Raw genomic sequence first — 16,910 nt, 5'->3', positions numbered from 1 at the left:
ACATCATTAATCATTAGAGAAATGCAAATCAAAACTGCAATGAGATATCATCTCACACCAGTCAGAATGGCCATCATCAAAAAATCTAGAAACAATAAATGCTGGAGAGGGTGTGGAGAAAAGGGAACACTCTTGCACTGCTGGTGGGAATGTTAATTGGTACAGCCACTATGGAGAACAGTATGGAGGTTCCCTAAAAAACTATAAACAGAACTACCATATGACCCAGCAATCCCACTGCTGGGCATATACCCTGAGAAAACCATAATTCAAAAAGAGTCATGTACCAAAAGTTCATTGCAGCTCTATTTACAATAGCCAGAAGATGGAAACAACCTAAGTGTCCATCATCAGATGAATGGATAAAGAAGATGTGGCACATATATACAATGGAATATTACTCAGCCATAAAAAGAAACGAAATTGAGTTATTTGTAGTGAGGTGGATGGACCTAGAGTCTGTCATACAGAGTGAAGTAAGTCAGAAAGAGAAAAACAAATACCGTATGCTAACACATATATATGGAATCTAAGAAAAAAGAGAAAAGGTCATGAAGAACCTAGGGGCAAGACGGGAATAAAGACGCAGACCTACTAGAGAATGGACTTAAGGATATGGGGAGGGGGAAGGGTAAGCTGTGACAAAGTGAGAGAGTGGCATGGACATATATACACTACCAAACCTAAAATAGATAGCTAGTGGGAAGCAGCTGCACAGCACAGGGAGATCAACTCGGTGCTTTGTGACCACCTAGAGGGGTGGGATACGGAGGGTGGGAGGGAGGGAGACGCAAGGAGGAAGAGGTATGGGAACATATGTATATGTATAACTGATCACTTTGTTATAAAGCAAAAACTAACACACCATTGTAAAGCAATTATACTCCAATAAAGATGTAAAAAAAAAAATCTTTGTTTTTAACAACGTTTTACTCAAAACTGTATTCGCATTTCAAATGCTTCTAGATCAGGGGTCCCCACCCCCAGGCTACAGACCGGTACCAGTCGGTGGCCTGTTAGGAACCGGGCTGCACAGCAGGAGGTGAGCGACGGGGGAGCGAGCAAAGCTTCATCTGTATTTTGCTCTCATTACCGCCTGAGCTCTGCCTCCTGTCAGATCAGAGATGGCATTAGTTTCTCATAGGAGGGCAAACCCTACTGTGAACTGTGCATGCGAGGGATCTAGGTTGCTTCTTATGAGAATTAATGCCTGATGATCTGAGGTGGAGCTGAGGCAGTGATGCTAGCGCTGGGGAGTGGCTGCAAATACAGATTATCATTAGCAGACAGGTTTGCCTGCACAGAGACCATAATCAATCAATTGCTTGCAGACTCATATCAAAACCCTATCAGTGAGTGGCAAGTGAAAGCAAACTCAGGGCTCCCACTGATTCTGCATTATGGTGAGTTGTATAATTATTTCATTATATATTACAATGTAATAATAATAGAAATAAAGTGCACAGTACATGTAATGCACTTGAATCATCCCAAAACCATCCCCTCCCACCACCACCACACACCCCCACCCCGGTCCGTGGAAAAATTCTCTTCCATTGAAACTGGTCCCTGGTGCCACAAAGGTTGGGGACTGCTGTTCTAGTTGACCTTTAGCCAAATTAGTATTGAAACTCTGTCTCATCCTTGCTCTTATTCAGTTAGGGAGACCTCATCACAGAGCGGGTGAGCAGCCTTCTCTCTGCTCTCGCTATTAGAAGCACTAACACTTCATCTCAGGTCTCTTCGTGTTTCAAATAACATGAGAAAAAACTGACAAATACAGGGAAAACAGGATCTTCTGGTCCTTCTTTCTGGTCCTTTGTTTTTCTGTTTTTCCAGAAATGAAATATAGTTACCTCTTTTTTCCCTTACTAAGCATATCACAGTAAGTTGGTAACATCTGTTTTTTCAGATTACCTTCTGAAAGAACCTGTCATTACATATCTTAGCTTTTCTTTTTTTTTTGAACTATAACTGACTTACAGCATCATAATTAGTTTCAGCTGTAGAACATAGTGATTCAATATTTTATACATTACAAAATGGTCAGCATGATAAGTCTAGTTACCATCTGTCACCATACAGAATTATTACAATATTATTGACTGTATTCTCTATGCTATACATTACATCCCTGTGAGTTATTTATTTTATAACAGGAAGTTTGTAACTCTTAATTTCCCTCACCTATTTCACTAATCCCCCCACCTCCCTCCCCTCTGGCAACCACCACTTTGTTCTCTGAGTCTGTTTCTGTTTTGCTATGTTTGTTTGTTTTGTTTTTTAAATGCTACATGTGAGTGAAACCATGTGGTATATATGTCTCTCTCTGTCTGATACATTTCATTTAGTATAATATCCTCTAGGTCCATCCATGTTGTTGCAAATGGAAAGATTTCATTACTTTTTATGGTTGAATAATATTCCGTTATATATACACCACGTCTTCTTTATCCATTCATCTATCGATAGACACTTAGGTTGCTTCCATATCTGGGCTATTGTAAATAATGCTCCCCAATTTGTTGAGCATTTGTACAATCTACCTTGAACTCTTTATGGGATAGATTGCTTATCTCCACTTCCAAAGTTCTTCTGGGGTTTTGTTCCTTCTTTGGAACATATTTCTTTGTCTCCTCATTTTGCCTAATTCTCTGTTTATTTCTAAGTATTAGGCAAGTCAGTTATGTTTCCTGACCTTGCAGAAATGGCCTTATGTAGGAGATGTCCTATGGGGCCCAACAGCACACTACCCTCTGGTCAGCAGAGCTGTATGCTCTAGGGGTGCCCTTTATGTGGGCTGAGTGGGCCCTTCTGTTGTGATGAGGCAGACTACTGTGGGTGCACAGGTAGTCAGGGCTGGCCCCCATCTGGTTGGCTGTCCAGCTCTGGCTCAAGAGGAGGCTGCCAACCCACTGGTGGGCAGGACAGGGTCCCAGTGGTGGCTGGCTGTGGGGCCCAAAAGGGGGATCCCGGGACTGATGTTGGCCCACTATATCTTAGCTTTTGCCTGAAACTTTTTACCTAAAGGGTCAGCATACCATCTAAGGGAAAAAGAAAGGTTTTTAAAAAAAAAAAAAAAAAAAAAACCATGAGGTTAAATAAATGATCTGTTCTATCATTTAAAAATTTAGCAATAAATATACTTTCTGTGAAATCACCTTAATTATTAATTTGGCCTTAAATTAATTTTAATGAATAATATTCACATCAAATATAACTTGGAATTAACTATTTAAGCCAATATAGGTCAACTTTGTAAAATAACTTACCCTTCCTTCTCTGTTGCAGTTCAGCTACATTATTCAAAGTCTACAGTTAGCAAGTTTCTCCAGCTGTCCTACAATGAAGGAGGTTCATGCATTAGAATATAACAAAAAATTTCAAATGGAAATAAGTTGTTGTCACTGCCTAATATAACCCTTCAAACCATTTCTCTTCCTGCTTATGGTTGGTGTTGTTTTTTGGTTTATAGGGACAGAGCCCCTTTTATTTTTACTTCAGAGATGGAGTACTTTATTACAGAGGGTGGGAAAAACCCACAGCATTTCCAAGATTTTGTGGAGCTTTGCTGTCGAGCTTATAATATTGTCAGAAGACACAGCCGCCTGCTCTTAAACCTGCTAGAAATGGTAAGTCCCTTGGGGAAATAACAGAAATAATAAGCTTCCTTTATGGCTCTCTTTCAGTAGTCTATCTTTCCTAATGGCTTGGAGTTCCCCAAAGAGCTATTCAAAACAGAATGGAATGAACAAACTAAAAGCACCATGGTACAGCTTATAAATACATTTCTTAATAATTCATAACATTTGTTCACAGTTATTGTCTCAAACCTTTCTCTTCACAATAATATTGATGTATTCAGGGGTTATCTCAGTATACTTTGATTAAAGGTCAAGGACAGTAATTTAGAATATTATACCAATTGTACTGTGCTTTAGAATTTTTTCAAAAGTATTTTTAAAATACTATCTCATTTTCACATTATGGCAACCCAATGATGTAGAACAAGCAAGGATTTTTCCTGGTTTCCCTCCCAATCTCTGCCTTTGATCACTTGCTTATTTTCCAGATTAAGAAACTGAGAGCCAAAAATGTAAGGTGACTTCCTAGCAACTTGACTCGAGGGTGGTACATTTACTACATTGAGTCTACTGAGTCATGGTCCTGGGTACTCTCTGTTGACCAACAGGGGAATTTTTTTTTTTTTTAGCATCTTTATTGGAGTATAATTGCTGTACAATGGTGTGTTAGTTTCTGCTTTATAACAAAGTGAATCAGTTATACATATACATATGTTCCCATATCTCTTCCCTCTTGCGTCTCCCTGCCTCCCACCCTCCTTATCCCACCCCTCTAGATGGTCACAAAGCACCGAGCTGATCTCCCTGTGCTATGTGGCTGCTTCCCACTAGCTATCTATTTTACGTTTGGTAGTGTATATATGTCCGTGCCACTTTGTCACAGCTTACCCTTCCCCCTCCCCATATCCTCAAATCCATTCTCTAGTAGGTCTGTGTCTTTATTCCTGTCTTGCCCCTAGGTTCTTCATGACTCTTTTTCTTTTTTCTTAGATTTCATATATATGTGTTAGCATATGGTATTTGTTTTTGTCTTTCTGACTTACTTCACTCTGTATGACAGACTCTAGGTCCATCCACCTCACTACAAATAACTCAATTTCGTTTCTTTTTATGGCTGAGTAATATTCCATTGTATATATGTGCTACATCTTCTTTATCCATTCATCTGTTGATGGACACTTAGGTTGCTTCCATGTCCTGGCTATTGTAAATAGAGCTGCAATGAACATTTTGGTACACGACTCTTTTTTTTTTTTTTTTTGTGGTACGTGGGCCTCTCACTGCTGTGGCCTCTCCCGTTGCGGAGCACAGGCTCCGGACGCGCAGGCTCAGCGGCCATGGCTCACGGGATCAGCCGCTCCGCGGCATGTGGGATCTTCCCGGACCGGGGCACGAATCCGTGTCCCCTGCATCGGCAGGTGGACTCTCAACCACTGCGCCACCAGGGAAGCCCCATGACTCTTTGTGAGTTCTGGTTTTCTAAGGGTATATGCCCAGTAGTGGGATTGCTGGGTCGTATGGTAGTTCTATTTTTAGTTTTTTAAGGAACCTCCATACTGTTCTCCATAGTGGCTGTATCAATTTACATTTCCACCCACAGTGCAAGAGTGTTCCCTTTTCTCCACACCCTCTCCAGCGTTTATTGTTTCTAGATTTTTTGATGATGGCCATTCTGACTGGTGTGAGATGATATCTCATTGTAGCTTTGATTTGCATTTCTCTAATGATTAGTGATGTTGAGCATTCTTTCATGTGTTTGTTGGCACTCTGTATATCTTCTTTGGAGAAGTGTCTATTTAGGTCTTCTGCCCATTTTTGGATTGGGTTGTTTGTTTTTTTGATATTGAGCTGCTTGTAAATTTTGGAGATTAATCCTTTGTCAGTTGCTTCATTTGCAAATATTTTCTCCCATTCTGAGGGTTGTCTTTTGGTCTTGTTTATGGTTTCCTTTGCTGTGCAAAAGCTTTGAAGTTTCATTAGGTCCCATTTGTTTATTTTTGTTTTTATTTCCATTTCTGTAGGAGGTGGGTCAATAAGGATCTTGCTGTGATTTATGTCATAGAGTGTTCTCCCTATGTTTCCCTCCAAGAGTTTGATAGTTTCTGGCCTTACATTTAGGTCTTTAATCCATTTTGAGTTTATTTTTGTGTATGGTGTTAGGGAGTGTTCTAAGTTCATACTTTTACATGTAGCTGTCCAGTTTTCCCAGCACCACTTATTGAATAGGCTGTCTTTTCTCCATTGTATATTCTTGCCTCCTTTATTAAAGATAATGTGACCATACAACAGGGGAGTTTTTAATGTTTCCTTCCACTGTCCAGTGGACAGACCAGATAGTCAGGGTGAGAGGAGAAGGATCTAATAGACATATCTACTGGGAGAAAAATGTGGTGGTTCCTTTGGACACATACATACACTAGTAATTGCAGCAAATTGTAGTAGAGAAATACATCTTTTTTAAATCAGCATGGTGTTTGGAGTCAATAAAGTCATCAAAAATAACTGGTTTAGAGCCTTCAGATGACAATTCTACTAGATGCTGTTAAGGGCACAGACTTGGTGCAGGGCCTTCCTGGGTTTGAATTCTAGCTTGGCATTATACTAGCTACATTCCTCAGGTATGTTACTTAACTCCAGTAGGACTCATGTTTCCTCGTCTATTAACTGAAGGTAATAGCATCTGCCTTGTAGGACTGATAAATGACCTAATAGTGAATCCTGTGCATGAGCATTATGCTAAGTGCTTTATGTGTATTAACTGATTTACATTTCATAATAACCCTATTAGATAATTAATATAAACACTTAGCACAGTACCTGTCACATAGTAGAATCCAATTAATTTATTATACTCGATCCTTGTTAACCTATAACAGCACTGTCCATACAGTATCCCCGAATCACTTGGTTATTTAAATTTAAGTTAATTAACATTGAATAAAATTTAAAATTCAGCTTCTAAGTCTCACTAGCCACATTTCAAGTGCTCAATAGCCACATCTGGCTCATGGTACCATATTGGACAGCACAGATATAAAACATTTCCATCATAGCAGAGAAGTTTTATTGGGTAGTGCTAAATAAATGTTGACCTTGTTGCAGTAAAGATTTGATTTTGTTCCTTGTTTCAGTTTTCAAACAACATCCGCACCTTACTTCTTTCCTCTCTGTCTTGAAAAATATGGATTTCTAAATATACTGTATACATGTAGTCCTTCATTTAGAAAGACACTGTGGTCACTTCACATGTAAACTGAATATATAAGGTCCTGCCCATCTCCAGAGTCTTCAAGTTGGCTTTCCAGTAACAGCCAGTGATTCATATTGGTAGAATTTCATTCTATCTCCCAATTCTATTAGGTCATATTACAATTATGAGATGGTTTATAGTTCATAATCTGCATTCATAACAAGAGTAAAAGCCTACAAAGACTGAGTCCATGACCTTGACTCCATTTCATAATAAATATCCAAGTGGTTATCAACTCTAATATCCTTTTGGGCTGTAGCAGGGTCTAACTCATGAATCCATGAGCTCTTGAGTACTTAATATGTGCCAGAAGCTGTGGAGGATACATTAACGTATGAGACCCAGTCGGTCTTAAAATTTTTAATTTAATAAGAAAGGTAAAATTCATGTACACAGGCAGATGAGGTATCCAACATTTCTAAATGTCTAAAATGCTATAAATAACTGCATACTAGGAGTAAGTACCATATTCTAACAACTTCAACCAGTGACAGACGTTTCAAAAATAAACTCGAAGCAGAAAAGCAAAAATATCGTTTCATACCCTTTCTCAGGTGACAGTAAAATTATGCTGAATGACAAGTAAGCATGTTAAAATAATGTGAAAGGACAGCTTTTTGGAAAAAAATTGATTCTAAAAGCTATTGGTGGGCTTTTATCTTTTGTTTAATAAATGTTTCTACCTACCTAAAAAGAAAACTTCTAGCATGTGAGTCATAATGTATTAAATAGTCATTAAAGAGTTTGTATGACGTTATTTCATTTAAAAGAAGTAGATATATGGTATTTTAATCAAGTATTTAAATAATTTCTTATAAAGTAATATTAAAATCAGATGCTGAAGGTTTCTGGTATATAGTGTTTGCAAAAAATTTCCCTATGTTTTAATTATTCAAGCATGACTTTTAGGCTAATGAAGAAATTTTGGCAGTGAAGGGTACTAATTCAGATTAATCTTACAATCTTAGATTTAAGCTTTTACAGAAGTTGAAACAGAGATAAGCAGCAATGTGGACCAATTAGACCAGTGAATAAATATATGTAAAACAGCAGTGTGTTATTATCTCTCTTTCTGGTTATTTACCTCTTGATTCTCTTCTCTTCACATTTTTTCCCTATGAGATTCTGTAGGTAACCAAAGCATCAGTAAAGGTTTCAAGACCACACCTTCTCTGGTAGAGCTTCTTATAAAATAAAAACCAAATTTAAATTTACAAAAGATTATTTTCTACCTATGTGGGAAATCTATATTTCCCTCAATTCTCAAACTAACTTTTTTTGTGTTAACTTACTTAAAAAGAAGTTAATCTACTGTGCCATAACCTAGTTACAACTTGAGAAATACTTGATATGGGTCATAAATTCTACCTTCCATGAATGGTCACTAACAAAGGATTATGAGCCACAAGTGTTTGGTGAGTCTGCTATGGAGTTAATTGTTCAGCCTTGGTTGAGAGCAGCATGTTTCCACATATTCACAGTCCTTTTTGTTTACTCCTGGGAAAAGCTGGGGAAAATAATCCATGAAATTCCCATCTTGCTTAAAACCAAAACATCTGTAGAGAACAAAGAATGTTGCTAGCTGAATTCACTAACATAAAAGCCTGTATTTCATCAGCTTTTCTCTTATTAAAAAATCAATAGAAATTATTATGGAAGGCTCCCAAAGAACATAGGGACCATTCACCCAGTTTAAAATGTTTATCACACCCATTTTTATATCAGATATTTCCCAGCAGAAATCTTTCTAACTTCTCTACGTGGTGGCAAAGAGTGTCTGCTTCCCTAAGCATAACTATCAAAATAGATTTGGACGTAGTAGGGGAAAAGCAGAAGTAAAAAAAAAAAGTAATGTTCCTATCCTTTAAAAAAGAACGTATCTGTTTATTATCTGTACTAGCCACGCTTTCCCTTTCGTATTGCCCCAATTAAAGTTATAACCCATGTAATCTAAGCCAGGGAGGCACTTGAACCACATCTCTGTGGGTCAGTGAACAGACCTGACTAAGTGGACCAGGTATGAGGCCATCCATACTCTGATGTGCCGAGTCACATCACTCAAAGCCTCCTCTCTAAGGAATGAAACACATCAACAGGGGCAAAGTTAGCACTTGTTACCTTTAATCAGCCACATGAAAGGGAGAGAACTTGGGTTTGAAGCCATCTGCACTTGGCATCTGGTGTGTAGTGTGTGTGTGTGTGTGTGTGTGTGTGTGTGTGTGTGTGTGTGTGTGTGTAGGAAGGGATAAGTATAGGGTCTACTTCCCAAGGAAATGTTTGACAGAGTCCTAAATGAGCAGGTGTGAATTCAGAATATCCAGAGAAACTAGAAAGCAATTCATATCTAGGGAAGAAGCTTGTTCATAGTAAATGGACAGTCATAGTGTGATAACGGGGGAAACTGCCACAATAAATACACACATGTCTCTAGAACTCTAAGTACAGAACTGATAAGATAAAACCTAATCTAGACTCTAGTTGCTGTTGGCAATGTATCTCCTTATGGTTGATTTTAAGTTTATTAGTTGGGGTTGAACTTGCTATCTATAGGTTTTAAATGCCTGACAGATATATTTTCATTCATGCACTCATGCATTCATTATTTCACAGACATTCATTAAGTTCTAACTACTTACAAAGCACCATGTTAACAATTTAGACAATTCAACATGGAATAAAAACCTAATTTTTGTTCTCAAAGAACTTAAAATCTAATGTGACAAACATACACATGACAAAATGTAGTTAAAGCTAGGCAGAAATAAATACTATGAAAGACATGTAACCAAAATAGGATTACTGTACAAAGAAAGCAAGTTATAAAATCTTATCAAGAGGATCTGTGGTGCTTTCAAGGAGGAAGATGTATTTGAGATGAGCCTTCAAAAAGAATTTCAATAGACAAGGAAGGAGAGGAGAGGGATCCTGGCTGAAAGAAAAGTATAAGTGTCTGTGGAGGCTTAAAGAGGGTGGGCATGACATGTGTGGGAAATGGGGGGAATCAGGTGCACCCAGGCTGTGGCACAGATGGAGACCTATGTAGATGGTGAGGTTGAAGTGATAGATCGCAGGTAGATTAAGAAAGGTATTTAGAACAGAATGAACATTTTGGACTTTTATATATAGTCACCTGAGAACCTAGAAGTTTCTTTGTTTTTGATGAAGGGAGTACCATCATCTAGCTTGGATTTTAGACAGATAACTCAGAAATTATGTAATTAGAGAGGTAGCAATTGAATAACTAGAAAAGGGCTATTCAAGTTATCTAAGCAAATGAAGATGAGAAGCTGAACTAGGACAATAATTGCAGTGGAAAAGGGAATGAATACATGAGACTGTTGAGAGGGTTTTTATAGAATTAAGTGATTGACATTGGGAATCAAGAAAAAGAGAATCAAAGAAGATATGAATTTCTTGTTATTTGGACAATGATGACGATGAAATATGAAACAGGAAAACGGAGGAAGAGTTTATGGGAGAAGAAAATTTGCTCAGATTTAGATATCATGAATCTGATATCATCCATTGGAAAGACATCCATGAGGAAAGACAGCTGACAACTTCCCAGGACTACCTAATCCATTCCCATGGTTTCAATTACTATCTGCGTGCTAATGGCTCCCAAATCTATATTCATGCTTTAGACCCCACCCAGCCCTCCAAATATATCCAATCACCCAGTTTTCTCAATTCTACTTCCTACGTATATTTAAAATCTAATAACTTTTCATCATTCCTAAACAGTCTACTAGTCCAGCCTCTTATTTGACTGCACTTTCATCTGTTTTTCACATATAACCATGATGATCTTTCTCGAACACAATTCATTCTTTTAATGCTCATTTTAAAACACTAAAAGAACTTTCCTTGCCATTGGGACAAAGTACAAAACCTTTCCGATTGCTAAAACATCCTGCACTACTTGTCTTTTCGGCCCCATCTCTTGTCGCTCACCCACAGGATACCCAATGTTCCAGAAAGCTATCCTGGATCTCTTCTGCAAACAAATGGAAGGTATCTTGCTCTCCTCTGTCCACCTATATATGCTATCCCCTCAGCCTGGGTGGGAAGAGTAGGAAAGGAAAACAGTTTCAAATCCATTTTTCTCACTTGAACTTCATTAAGTCAATCACAACTTCACCCATCCTCCATTGCTGTATTCTCAGTTTATCTATTATTTTTACTATCAACAGCATTGTTCTTAACTTCCCACTGCTGTAAAAGTGCCTCTGTTCCCAGAGTAGGAAGTAATTTATTTTAGTCATGAGATACGCTGATGATATTCTTCTTTTTTTTCTCAGAGTTCAAATTTATATCAGAAAGATCTATTTTTTTCCTAAGGTGTTTGCCTATCACTAAAGAGAATGTTATCCCTTCAATCTACACTGTAATTTAAGCAAAGTATTTTTCCAAAGTTTGGCAGAAAAAATACCTGAGCCTTTGTACAATTTAATCTTTAATTGTTTCATTGTTTTAATAACTTTTAGTAAATTCAGTCACCGCTTAACTAGGGAAAATTGTGTTCTTGTAGTATGAGTCATAGAGTCATGAAAGAACATAAGAATAAAAAGCAAAGGAATGGCGCCTAAGATTAAGAACCAGAAAGATGAGTTTTATTCTCTGTCTTTACACACCATTTGACCTGGACACTTCACTTACAGGTTTTAGGGCATTAAAGTTTTTCTTCTTGAAAATAGGTATTGTGATATAATTTTTGTGTTATAATGTATATGTATAGAGCTCTTTCTTAGTCATTAGCATTTGATTCTCCCAGAACATGTTGGATATTTTTTTTTTGGATATTTTTATATCCACTTTAAAAATGTGAAAATAGAGGTCCAAACAGGTTAAGAGACTTTTTCAAGATCATTTAGATTTTAAATGATGGGTCCAGAAATTCTGACATTAGAGCTCTTATTACTTCTATTTTCCCATGCTGAATATGTCTCTTCAATAAGAAGACAAGATGGAGATTTGATTTACATTTATTCTGAGGTTTTTTGTTTCTGTTTTATTTATCTTGTTTTGTTTGTGTGTTTGCTTGTGTTGCTAAGATGCTACATGCAGGATTGCCTGAGCTAAGTGGAATCCAAGACCTGAAATATGTGTATAATAACCTTCGTCCACAAGACACAGACCTGGAAGCGACAAGTCATTTTACCAAGTAAGATTAGCAGTGAATGTGTGAGTATGCATGAATACAGACACATGTTTCACATTTGAGGTGATTTTAGGGTGAACAGTCATTGGTATGAAGCTGTCATTTCTACAACAAGTTTGTGTCTTTTTCCCAAGGGAGAGAAAAGGAGCAATGTGAATGTCTAGCAGAAGGCCTGAGTCAGTGTTTCTGTAGCAAGCTATTGTTTGCTAACCAGCCTCTTCATATAATACATTACTCAATAAGAGGTCATTGAAAAGAGCAAGAGCTGACATAAATAAATTGGTTGTTCTACTTGAACTATGTCCAGAAAAACAATTTGGAAAAAAGAGATTTATGATGAGATATGGACTCACTAATTTCACTTTTGTTTCTGAAATTCTCACTAATTTCATCTCTATGATGATAGAAATATTGGAATATTTGGTGACTATCTTCTATTTTTAATACAGTTTTTATTAAGCAAGTCTGGGGCAACACTAGCGTACATCAAGTTCAGAGTCTGGGCACAGCACAGTGATGGTCGATTAGACTCAAAATTATTGTCAGAAGGGTGGTGCATTTTATAATATAAGATTCTTTTGAACTTCAGTTTTTGAATGGATAACATAATTGCTAGCAAATTTTAGGTGCTCAATAAATGTTAGCTGTAATTATTATCCTAGTAAATATTTTAAGTAGAGAAATACAGTGCTCTTTCCTATAATTTATTGATATTGAAACTTACCTGAGTCTAATTTTTAATTTTTCTAATATTTTCAACTGGAAATTTGGAAACACAAATTATATTTTTTAATAGATATATGCTCTGTCCTTTTGAAAAAAACAGTACTTATAGTTCCCACACAGGTATTACTTTTCTCTCCTTTTTCCAGAATGTATAGTGCAGAATCTCTCTCCATTCCAGGGGTGTCAGGGGAGTTCATGGGGATGCATGTCCTAAACACTTGGAGAATTCCACTTTTGCAAGGAATCTCTGTTTCATGAACTTGAATGTATAGGCTGCTCTTGTGGTTGAGTAGAAGCAATATGACAGAATCACAGAATATTAGAGCTGGAAGAGCCCTTATAGTAAATTTATTATGACAGTAAATATGCAAACTAGAAAACCGAGATCCAAAGAAGTAAGAGGCTTGCCCACAATTAAAAGAAGTAGTAAGAAATAGAGCTAGGACTAGGGCCCAAAGCTAAGACTTTGATCCCATGCTGTAGAGTTTTTTCAACGTTTACCATTGGAAAGTATATATGATTAAGGAAATCCAGGCAGAGCCCCTGCCAAAAATATTCCTTCCTGCTATCTGGTTTGCTTCTGAAATTCTACCATTAGAAATTCTTTTGGTGAGTCTGGTAGGTTTTTTGAGTCTTGAAAATGCCCTTTACTAGTAAAGTTACCTCTGAAAGAAGCTTTTGTTTATATCCACTTAGAAAACTACAAATATTAGTTGACAACTGTCTGTGGCCAAAGACACTCGCTTGAAGGCTGGCAGAGGTGTTTCAGATCCTTGGTTTCAAGGATGAGGGACTCTCAAGTTGCCTCAACTAATGGGGACAAGGGACTTACATGAGAAATCCCAAGGAAGGGCTGACAGCCTACCTCAGGAAAAGCAGAAGGACATCTCTCACAGAGCCTGGAAGGTCCTTCGGAGTTCAAGAGAGCTCTGGGGATCTCATGAGTAGGAATTAGCCTTCCAGTCTAGCTGTCATCCCTTGTCCAGTTAACTATACCCGAGGTGGCTGGGTTAACATGGTACCAAAAATAGTCCCCTCAGGCTATCCCATCAGGGTCTGACCAGGGTGCCTTTCTTAAAGTGGGCGGCAGTAAGGCAGGCACAATTATTGACATGTCATTGAGACAGGGTGGGGAGATAGGGGAGGAGCATAGAGAGGGCCAGGAAAGATGGAGGTTGAAAACATGATTGGGCTGCAACCTGTGTTTGATATGTCATTGCTTGGACAAAGCAGTTATAGTGCTGCAGTTCACAAATTATCCCTCCTATAATTTAAAACAAAGGAAAAAACTATATTGGATGAAAAAAGCTCTTTCAGGCCACGGCCACAGGAAAAAGGTAAATAGGCTTTATTTGTCTGCCAGATTCCCATCCCTCCACATCCTCCAACTTCATCTGACACACTCCGATCTGTAAGGGGCAGAATCTTAGAGATGGGTGAGCTTGCCTCTGTCGACTCATGCTTCCCTTCCTGTTCAAGAGGATGTGAACTAATACAGGAAGTAGATCTGAAGCCAGTAACTTCCTAGCAGTGAGCTAGACCTCATTATTCTGCCTGCATATCTCTGCCAGGCTAATTTTCTTACTTTCAGATATTATGTAGTATGTTCTGTTAATTAAACTTCTTTCTACAACTTTATGGTAAATAACTTGTTCTCCATGGCAGACTTAAAAGGCATCTAGTCATCTAAACTAGGGCACGTCATTTCTCTTCAATAATTGTCTTTGACTTGCCATTTCTTACCTCTTACTTTTGAGGACCTTATAAATATGATTGTCTTTATCAAGGTTCATCCACACCACCTCTATTATTCCCAGATGAATTCTTGTCAGGGTAGATCACGTTGTCAATATACATTCATTCCTGCTTTGTCTATTTAACTCACATGCATAGCCTCATCAAAAACGCTCCCTAAGAATCATAAAATTACTAGAATAGAGGGGGGGATCTGATCTAACTTTCAGTCCTACCCATCCCTTGAAACTCTGGACCTCGTCCACAAAATCTTCTCAGATTATTCTGTTACCAACTACTCTTTTCTTCTTAATTCTACAGAACATGTATTATTTCATGATATGCTTCATTTATTGCTGAATTACATACTGTGTAGTATATCACCTAAGTAAATATGCTTGTTGCTTATATCAGTATGTCCCAAGTAAAGCAGGGGACATATTCCCACTTCCCCACTTCCAAAAGTCCAAAAGTATCTGAATGTGAAACAAGTTCTAGTCCCTTAAAATATATTTAAAAGTTTAATTTAACAGAAAATACAATCTAAACATGAAACATTTAAGTGTATAGAAGCCATATAACAATGGCTAACATTTAATACAGCGCTTCTTATATTTCAAGCCTTACTCTAAGTACTTTTCATACAGTAACTTATTTAATCATCATAACAAGTCTATAAGATAGTATCACTTTTATCTACATTTTTAGATTAGGAAATTGAGACCCCAGAGAAATAAAATGATTTGCCAGAGGATACAACCGGCAGGAGACAAAGCCACAATTCGAATCCAGGAGTCATGCTCCAGAGTGTGGGGTCTTAAATTCTACCCTGTGTGCTCAAATTCACCCCTCCCATATGCAGGCTTCCGGGGACGTGCTGCTTCATAATTCAGACCACAGTTTTCTCAAGGTTCCTCAGAGCCCATGTTGGCTGCAATTTCACCAAGGTGACCCTATAACCTTCCTTGGGCACTAATCCTCATTCCTGAATATCCCGAGCCTTGGTGGACAGAGTCCCTTCCCAGAACTATTATCTCTGTGCTACCACCAAGTGTCCCCTGGGTGTTTGGTTCAGGATCTGCTATAACGACTGCCCTGGGAGACCCCCATGGGATAATTTGATTAATGATGCCAAGACCGTCACCTTCTTCCTTTTTTCTGTTTTGGCCCATTACCAGGTGCCTTGAACCTCTCTATATTGTTTTCCACTTTTCTTCTCAGAGAAATCTCCCATGAGACTCACCCTACCATTTATTTCCAAGAGCCTGTCTCAGTAGTATCTTTTATCCTAAAATCTCAATTATGTACCTGTATTTTTTAGATATGATTTAATATGTTTTGAGATTTCCTTTTCAACTCTTCTCTAAGTTCCTTGGTCAGCATATGTAGATCAAATGTTGAGGATCTTTTCTATCACACATTCCATCTAGCACTTTGAAGAACCTATTATCAAGGTTCAAGAAGCCTCAGTGGAATGTGACTGTGATTCTTTACAATTTAAAAAAGTTACTTAAACTCTCTGTTATTTAGATATTTAAAATGCTAAAGAAAATTATGCAATATTTCTTTTGTTAATACTTAAACAATGTATAGAGTGAATTTATAAAAGTAAGCTGCTGAATTTAAAATAACAAGGAAGCCTTAAAAATTATGTGCACTTGTTTACTTTTCTGTGTAAATAATACTGTTTCCTTAAGCTATGTTCTCTGACATTATATGGATATCAAAACTTAAGGAAAAACTTGAAGTGTAGATGTCAGTGCACATAATTTACCAAAAAGAAATCAAGTTCATTAATGGATCCAGTGTTGGTCTTGGTGCTTCAATGAGTGTCATTAACTCAGATATACTTTTGAGAGGCCCTGTATATTTAAATACCCTGTTCTCTTTGTTCTGAAAAGCTAAAAGTGTTTCATGCCACTTTTTATTCAGATACTACTAAGATACAGATAAAAATAAGATGAAAATCCACCTACTCCCACCACTGCCACTAAGCTCACAGATCTGGGTCATGAATGACTAAGCCATCTGAGACACAGCATGTGTGGATGGATACCTTAAGTGCCCTAGTCCTGACCACAGCATTAGCATTAAGAGGCTGCCCCTCTTGACCCTGTTTGAGACTTGAAAGAAAGAAATGGCTTTTCCTGCCTCTCTGAGGGAGTCCTCTATTTATGAACAATACAGGATCTTACTTCACTCTTGGGTATTCACATTCTGGGTTAAGAGCTGATCATAAGAGTTTCAGAGGATGCTGTACTCTGCATGGCATTAAAAAATTATATTATAATGAATGGCATTTAGAGAAAAATGAAAATAAAATTGGTTTACTGGACACAAAGGTTTTTCACATCATTGCCAACTCCTCTCTCTGCTTCCCTTACTTTTTTTACTCCCCTTGCAGCTGCGTTCTGTTGAATAGAGTCAAGAAAGTATCATGACTCAGTCCCTGCAA

The 16,910-nt window shown here is 37.7% G+C and overlaps 1 protein-coding gene across 1 annotated transcript in view; it reads left to right on the top strand.

The window, feature by feature from the left end:
• The window catches only part of PIK3C2G (phosphatidylinositol-4-phosphate 3-kinase catalytic subunit type 2 gamma), a 390,888-nt gene that overhangs the window by 263,995 nt on the left and 109,983 nt on the right, over positions 1-16,910 (top strand). Inside the window, exons 25-26 of the mRNA XM_079938052.1 lie at positions 3,476-3,632; positions 11,889-11,998. Coding sequence (XP_079794178.1) covers positions 3,476-3,632; positions 11,889-11,998 — 267 coding nt within the window. The remainder of the gene's footprint in view (positions 1-3,475; positions 3,633-11,888; positions 11,999-16,910) is intronic.

Source organism: Stenella coeruleoalba, assembly GCF_951394435.1.
Source record: "Stenella coeruleoalba genome assembly, chromosome: 11".
Lineage (NCBI taxonomy): Eukaryota > Metazoa > Chordata > Mammalia > Artiodactyla > Delphinidae > Stenella > Stenella coeruleoalba.
The sequence above is the reverse complement of the archived record's forward strand: the minus strand, read 5'-3'. Positions and strand labels throughout refer to the sequence as shown.